Genomic DNA, 8,637 nt, shown 5'->3' on the forward strand with positions numbered 1-8,637 from the left:
AAATCTAAGATATACAAGACTTTCATTTTGTTATAAATCCAATATAAAATACTTAAATCTCTTAATAAAAGATATATAGGACTTCAATATTTTGTTTTACCTTACCTTACCTTAATAAATCTTATGTATACGACTTTAATCTCGTAATAAAAACGTGTTTTCTTTTGTGTGGCCCTTAATCTAATTTTGCAAAACCAAAGAAACTAACTAGAACTGAAGTAGTACATCTTAAAATATATATATAACATAATAGTAGCCAAACTATGCAAACAGGAAGAAAAATAATGTTCATCAAAATATGCTTTGGCTAGATTGCAACATTGCAAGAGGAGTCGTTAAATGATACGTAAAATATACAACATAAAGTAAAAATCTGGCAAGAAAAAAAAGTTTTATCACAAGGTCGGCAAATGAAAAAGAAAAAAGTGTAGTATTGTGAGGAGATAATTATTTTGTTTGATAATACTCACTTCATATTAAATATCACTGATTGAAAGGTTCTATAATATTGCAAATATTTAAACTTCTATCAAAACTAAACAGATTTTCAAAAAAAAAAAAAAATTGTCTACCAGCAGATATACATATATGTAACTTTGTTGTACATTTGTTTAATATACATCTTATATATTGTACTTGAATATTGCAGGTCTGCTGTACTGAAACTGAAAATGTGCCTCTATTATCATCACAATGTTTCTTTGTTGTCTTTAGTGTATGTTTATGTGTAAAATGCTACTACACAACACATTCAATTAACACATACTTTTAAAGATATGACAGAAAAGCTTCTTATCCTTTTCATTTAAGTTTATCTATAGATTCTAATTTAATCATCTTGTTCTGACACCTTTTTCAACCTCAGCTATTTCCTGCGGAGTGAGACCTCCTGAGATTTTTGCCGCCCCTGCGAAGGATCGTCCGCGCGCCGGTTGCCCCGCCAACACTATGAGGGGGCGTGGCCTCGAAACCCACGTCCACCACCGGGGGGAAGTGAAGCGCGTCGCTCCTGATTGGCTGAGAGCGTATGACGGCGACCGCGTTCTGCCCGCTGATTGGCGAGAATCCGCTGGACGCCGGAGAGCGCCAGAAAACAAGCTTGAGCGGGTGATGCTTGGAGTCTCACTGGGACTTTGGAACCTTCTGATCGGACACAGAACCAGATGCGACCCGCTCATTTTTCTTTTAAAACACACACTCCCTGGAATGGTTGCTTGAGAAGACGAGATTGATCCAGAGCGGAAGGAGACACGGTGACATTTTTATTTCTGCATCGATACAGGAAGGTAAGCGGTTCCCTCCATGACTCTCTTCCAGACACTAATATTGATCTTATGTCTGATTGTAAAATATATCTAAATTAATACAAATGATCGATTGTAATGTCTTATTATTATCGTGAGTTCGGGTGTATTTTTTATAAAATTGTGTTACACTTAAATAGGTCCTTCCTAATGTTCGATTATTTTTCCAAAAGTCTCTCAACTAAAAGTTATTAAAACTTACTCTTCACTCAAGTGTCGCTAAAACTCATGATTTAATCCAATATTATCTTCATTTTTACTGATCCAGACGATGTGACAAACTGGTCAGCTGATAATATTTTGCGCCAAATTCCGAGTGGCCCACTGCGAACTTTTTTTTTTCCCGGGGAGGCGGAACTTTATTAAACTCTGAATCAAACCTCACTAACGATAAGAGATTTGAATCAAAATCATCTTTGATTTAACAAATGTTTTTTTTCTACTAGATGGAGGTTGAATGTCTGGCCTTGAAGGATCTAACAACTCCCAGGAAAAGTTGTCCAGGGGAGCCTGAGGAGGGAGGGGCTGGAGGAGACCAGAAAGTGAGTAGTTTCACCTCAAACAATAGATACAAATGCAAGAAAAGTGAATACAATCCCATCAAAGTATTGTACTGGTACTTAAATAAGTTGTGATTAATTTGTCATCATCTCATTATTATTGGTAATTACACGTCTGACGTTCACGTTTTCTCCCGAACAGGAGAATTTCTGCTCGGCCAGGAGAAGGACCACCCCCCTGAAGTCCGCCGACCTGAGTCAGGTCACGCCCATCAAGCTCGCGGGTCTGCCGGAGCCGTGGACGCCGACCTCCAACCTGAAGATGCTGATCAGCGCCGCCAGCCCGGACATCCGGAACAGAGAGATGAGGAAAGTTCTGTTCCGGCCCATAGAGAACGAGAAGGAGGCGCTGGTGGACGCGGCGGAGGACGACGACGAGATGGAGGATTTCGGACAGGTGTGTAACGATGAATGGACGTTAGTGGGAAGAGTGTATCGTCTTTAGTTTAAGGCTCATGTTTATTCATCTCTGAACCGGTTCCGTCTACAGTCTGAGGTCTTGGACGAGGAGGACGAGAAGAAGCCGAGCAGGAAGCAGAAGAGTCTAGGACTGCTCTGTCGCAAGTTCCTGGACCTCTACCCCGACTACCCGACCATGGACAACCCCATCTGGATCATCCTGGACGAAGTGGCGACCAAGCTAGGTAAGAAGGCGACAAGAGGGACCTTTTGTTTTTGACACAACGCGAGTTTCATGGACGCTCGTGCTCTTCGCAGGCGTGGAGCGGCGGCGCATCTACGACATCGTGAACGTGCTGGAGTCGCTCACCATCGTGGGCCGGGTAGCGAAGAACAGCTACATGTGGTACGGACGCCAGCGTCTGGAGGCCACTCTGGAGGAGCTGCAGCAGAGAGGGGTGCAGCAGGGATACCACCTCCAGGTGGACCAGGATAGAGAGACGGGACCCTGCCAAGAGGAGAGCGGAGGAGACGCAGACAACATCCACGGTACTGCGCATGTACATTATACTCACAATATTGGGCATTATATTAATCTGCAACCCTCTGACTGATGTGTACATTTAGTACAAGTGCGGCTCGAGTAGTGGAGTCCATCTTTGTACAATCTCTGCGGGTTTAGGAATCACTATATCAAATATTGTATCACTTTGATTCAATCATTTAGATACTTTAGTACCCCCATGGTTTATAGCATCTCAAAAAGAAAACCAAAAAAAAAATATGCATAAAACATGGTAGTAAAAGTAGTAAAAGGTTGATGAGGTTTCACGAAACAGTGTCAGAGACTGTGTCCGAAATCGCGCACTTCTCCGAGTGCACTGGTTTATAGTACACATTAAGGTTAGAGTACACGTACTTGGCCATTGCGCACATTTTCAACAGATAGTACTGTATCAAATCAAACACTGCTGCTACACACTTGACTCGACAGCTTCTTCTTCTACTACTTTTTAACGCTGATCGCAACCGGAACTTGGAACACTATCGCGACCACTTGAGAGCACCTTTCACCAATCGAAACAAGTTATTAAGTTGTGTTTCATTGTGTTATTTTGTTGTGTGGTAAACTTAGTGTTTTCTTGAGACATTACTTCCGTTTACAACATCAACGTCACTAAGATGGCGGCCGTTTAGGGTAGAAAGTGTCCACCACTTATGCACTAAAATACCAAGTTTAAGAACGCATGGATGCGATTTGAGACACAGCTCCGGTTTCATTGAATTAGTGCCGTGGATAGTGATCATGAAACAGCTGTGTTATGATGAGACTGTATCATGATACATTTATTTTGAAAGGCAACTAGAGGGTCCATACTCATTTGACATTTCAAAAGGCTCCACTCCAGTAGCAGACAATCCTGAAGTTATTTTCACGTCGCCATAATACTTTTCCACTGCACAGATTCATTCTCCAATCCCACAGTTTAAATGAACAGGACTGTTGTTTTACATACGTGATGCCACTGGGCCTCATCGCTCTCCCATCATGTTGCAGAGAAACCCATCATTCTTTGTTGCTGCTTCTTCCTCCATGTCCAGGTTTTCCATAAATCCATTTTAGTAGCAAGAGTTTTCCACCTTTGTATTGACGTGTCTGAGCTTTTCCTGGTTCTAAAAAACATCACTGGTGACTAGATTCTTACTATGCTTGAGGTGAGAGAGAATATAATGTCCAGTTTGTCCAAGTTTGAGTCTGCAGAAGGACTTGTGGTTGAATTGATTAACAAAAAGAAATCTGACTTTTAATACAGAAAACAAACAAACAAAAGGAGCAGAATGTTGGTGAAGCCATTGTAGAAAACCTTCTGCTGTGTAATCAGCCACACCTGGTACTCTGCTGGTTAAGAGCACAGGCACTCCAGCCCTGTAGAGGGCGCCAAAAACAAGCATTGCACACAACTCAATAGTAACCAGAATATGGCTCCCACACTCTGCTTTATAATCTTTGCCTTTAATCTGCTAATTCAATGAGACCTGGCATCAATTTGATAACATATGGTGCCATCTAGTGGCCTTTTAAAGTTAATGCATCATGATACAGTGGGTGTGTCCCAAATCGCACACTTTTGCACCTACACTTAGTATTTTGAGTGCACAAGTGCATACCAATGAACGAAAATGTAATGAGCACTAAATTGGCCAGAACTTTGAGTGTGGATCGATGGAGACTTTCCACCCTCAATGGCCGCCATCTTAGAGACGTAGATGACGCTAAACAAAGCTGCGTCACTGATGAAATCTTTGGAGCAGATACCAGCGTATATGTCTCGAGAAAACACTCATTTTACAACACAACAACAATAATAACGCATGGAAACACAACTCAATAACTTGTTTCAATAGGTTAAAAGTGCTGTCAAGTGTCGGCAATAGTGTCACAAGTTCCGGTTACTATCAGCGTTAAAAAGTAGTAGAAGAAGAAGCTGTTGAGTCATTTCAGGTTAAGTGTGTAGTGAAAGTGTTTGATTTGAGACGGTACTATCTGTTGAAAATTTGCGCACTGTGCAAGTATGTACACTATCTTCATGTGTACTATAAACCAGTGCACTCGAAGCAGAACAAAGATCAATATTAAGATGTATTTCTGGGCCGTAGATCACAGTTATAATATGTGTCGATCAGGTTCTGACTGCTTGTGTTGTTGCAGCTGTCGGCAACAGGAAGGACAAGTCTCTGCGCATCATGAGCCAGAAGTTCGTCATGCTCTTCCTGGTGTCCAGGACCCAGACGGTGACGCTGGACGCCGCCGCCAAGATTCTCATCGACGACGGCCAGGACTCGTCGAGCCACAGCAAATACAAAAGTAGGATTTAGTTTTGTTCTCGGTGTTCAAGTACAAGTGTATTGACTCGTGGTGTTCTGCAGCCAAGGTGCGGCGTCTCTACGACATCGCCAACGTGCTGACCAGCTTGAACCTGATCAAGAAGGTCCACGTGCGCGAGGAGCGCGGACGGAAGCCGGCCTTCAGGTGGCTCGGACCCACGGACTTCGACGCCGCTAAGAATCCCGGTAGGAACGGTTTGCTCGCACGTCCTGGAATTAAAATCGGATCACGTTATTCACGGCGTTATTGTCGACCCGTAGGAGTCTCGGTCGCTCCGCCCGAAGCCGCTCAGCCCACGGGAGACCTGAGGAGAACCAGGCTGGCGAGACACGCCTCCTTCAACGTGACGCCGACCTCCGCCGTGGTCCAGAGGCAGGTCAACTCCGCCCCCTGCAGCCCACACAGAGACATGACAGGTGAGAAACTACTTTCAAACGATGCCCTCTTTCAGAAACACTAACATGTGTCGACTCACTCCAGGTCTATCACACCAGCCCGTGGACTATTCTAGAAAGACCATGCAGTCGGTGAACCAGAACGGGTATGTGTTGAAAAATATATAATCTCGTGCTTCGTGATTCTCACCAACATCCTTCTCTGCAGCAACATGACGCCCACTCGCGTCACCTTGTCTCCGTCCTCCGCACATCACACGCTGCTGACCCCGGCCCTGCACCACGAGCAGCTGTACACGACCTCGCCGACCCCCCGCTGCGTGGCGTACCTGCCCAGCCTGTCGCAGCCCATGGTGGTCATGCTGAACCAGGCCCCGGAGACGCTCGCCAACGGCCAGAGCTCGCCTCGCCCGCAGGCCGAGGACGGTCGGAAGAGACGGCGGGAGGAGGAAGAACGGGAAGAGACGGCGGCCAAAAGGAACGGAGAAAGAACGGAAGTGGTCAGTCGGTTCTTCAAACACTCATTTAGATAGTAATAGTAACAGTTTTGATGCAGAAAGTATTCAGTTGGATAAATGGAGCCTAGAAAGATTTTCTTTTTCTTTCAGATGAACGGCAGCTCTGAAGAAGGAGCAAGAGTCTCGGATGAGAGCGAAGCCAAAAGCAGCTTTTGTAAAGAGTCTCCACAGACGTACCTTTATGTTCCCAATAATGCAGGTAAAAACACAACAGATAACAATGACCCAGTAACTTTGAAAAATTTACTTTTTTGTCTGGATGATTTAGTTTTTGTTTACATTTTTTTTAGTTACCTTAATTTTATTTTTTTTATCTACATTTATGTTATCTAATTAAATGTTATTTTAAGCTACATATATTTCTATTTCATTTATTTTACTTTCTATGTTCTCTTTATGATCTTTTTATGATTGTTTTTTTCTAAATTTATTTTCTTTACCCTTGATGATTTTTTTTTGTTTGCATTTTTTTATTTACATACATTTTATAATTATTATTTTTCTTCATTTATTATACTTTTATATCTTCTTTATCTATTGTTTTTTTTCATCTACATAATTTGTCTATTTTATTTAGATTTTGTTTGTATATTCATTAAGTTAACTTTAATATTGTTTTAAATTTTATTTTTTATTTACCTACATTTTTAATCTTAAAATAGCTCATATTTTAATCACATTTTCCCTATTATTTACTTCAAATGTATTTATATTTAGACATATTTAATTTGTCTTATCGGCATACATTTTGTATTTTATATAAATAAATTTTGCTTTTCATCTTTATTTGTTTTATTTACATAAATGCATATTTTATTTACATACATTTTATTTTTTATTTTAATTTACGTAGTACTTCTTCCTCCTGCTCCATGATTTGTATAGTGTGATGTATGGAATAGTATTGCTGTCATTCCCAGACACCAGGGGAAAAAAGTTATCTCATGTTGAATGAAAGGAGAATTAAAAATAACACCCTTGAATCCATGAACGTAAACTAACACTGATAGCAATGAGCGTGCTCAGACAGCAGGTGGCAGTATAACGCTAAAGTAGTCATGCAGACTCCACTCACCTTCCCTCGTTTGTGTCCTCAGGTCTAGAGAATCTCAACTTCCTTCTTGCCGGTCAGTCTCCCGCCAGCCTCGCCAGCACTTTGGCGGTACCTTACTTCCTGGTGCCGTCCTCTGCACTCTCCCACTACCCGATGGTCTCCGGGGGGCTCCAGCAGCCCGGCGCCGACGGGAAGCTGGGCTTCAGCATCCCGGCCATGATGTCTCCGTCTCACTTCGTGGTCGGAACGACGCCGTACAGCCTGGCGACGACGGCGCCGGACTCCACGATGCTGCCGTCCTCGCCCGAGCAGAGGAGGATGTTCGTGGTGGCGACGACCGGAGCGCCACCGTCTCCGTCCGGTCTCGGCAACGCCGCCGATCCACTGGTAAGACTTCAGTAAAACGACGATGTATACGTTGGTCATTTGTTAACCTGCTTTTTACTCTCCTGCAGACGCCGCACACTCCAAAGGAAATCCCCGTGTCTGGCGCCAAGGCTTTCTTCCAGACGCCGGGAACTCTGGGAAATGTAGTCGGCGCCACTCCTGTCACTCGCAGAAGAGCCTCGGCACAGAGGAGGCTGGACATCAGTCAACCACAGGCTTCTTAGACCAGGATGGAAACATCCTGAACCACTACGTTTTTTTTATTTAATAAATAAGACTATCTTGAAACGTCCCTCCAACGATTGGCATTAAATATGCTCCTCCTTTTAAAGCGGAGCGATCCTTCACCACCACCGCTTATTTATGTCTGAGCCCATATTATTATCCGTGTCTCATTTCAGCACTAAAGTATTCAAACGAATGTCCGTTTCTGAGCTGGAATGTGAAGCATGTTTACAGTCGGACGAGCACGAGCGCGTGAAGCTGCTCCATGTTACTGTTGTCGATGCCAAACTTCGGACGGAGACGCGGGTCTTCGGATACTTGAACGTGTGCAGAAGCGTAAGAGCTGTGATTATTTATCCAGGAAATGTAGACGTTTGTGTCTGTTTGTCACCATCGTTACTTCTTAAAGAGCCTGAAAGGTGCTGTTTTTATACCACGGTGCAAAACCACGTGCTTTGTAAAGATGACTGGGATTTTTTGTACATTGTATTGTTAGTGTCGTGAATATATGCAGCCGGATCGTTGTTCGTGAAAATGTTGGTCGCGCTGCCTGTTGATGTAGTTGCTTCTGTGCCACTGGTCCCCACATGTGCCTGTCAATGACTTGAATAAACCTGTCAGTCATGACGTTTTAACCACTGCTTTTTTTTTACGATGCTGTTTGAGATTTTAATGATTCGTTTTTGATTTACAGCGTTTAAGTCATTGGTATCAATCTGGTTCTGATGGGAATTCAATATAAATACAGTAACATGTATTCAGCAGTTAATATTGTGGCTGGAAATTTGTTTTACCCAAAGATTTAGAAACTCGCTAAACAAACACTGGGAAAAAAATATGTACAAACTGTGAAACTTATTTACAAAATTGTGAAGCAAACTCATTAAACCAATCCTTAAAGATTGTTT

The 8,637-nt window shown here is 42.9% G+C and overlaps 1 protein-coding gene across 1 annotated transcript; it reads left to right on the top strand.

Annotated features, from left to right (window-relative positions):
• Positions 1-1,097: 1,097 nt before the first annotated feature.
• Positions 1,098-8,308, top strand: e2f7 (E2F transcription factor 7). Its single transcript, XM_087786859.1, has 13 exons — positions 1,098-1,286; positions 1,751-1,846; positions 2,007-2,261; positions 2,355-2,508; positions 2,582-2,812; positions 4,974-5,129; positions 5,192-5,335; positions 5,411-5,566; positions 5,631-5,691; positions 5,754-6,045; positions 6,154-6,262; positions 7,161-7,504; positions 7,573-8,308. Exons 2-13 carry the CDS (start codon positions 1,751-1,753, stop codon positions 7,726-7,728), a joined length of 2,154 nt encoding a protein of 717 aa, XP_087642985.1. The 5' UTR covers positions 1,098-1,286; the 3' UTR covers positions 7,729-8,308.
• Positions 8,309-8,637: the final 329 nt, after the last annotated feature.

This window comes from Callionymus lyra, chromosome 3 (assembly GCF_982586985.1).
Source record: "Callionymus lyra chromosome 3, fCalLyr1.hap1.1, whole genome shotgun sequence".
NCBI classification, from domain to species: domain Eukaryota; kingdom Metazoa; phylum Chordata; class Actinopteri; order Syngnathiformes; family Callionymidae; genus Callionymus; species Callionymus lyra.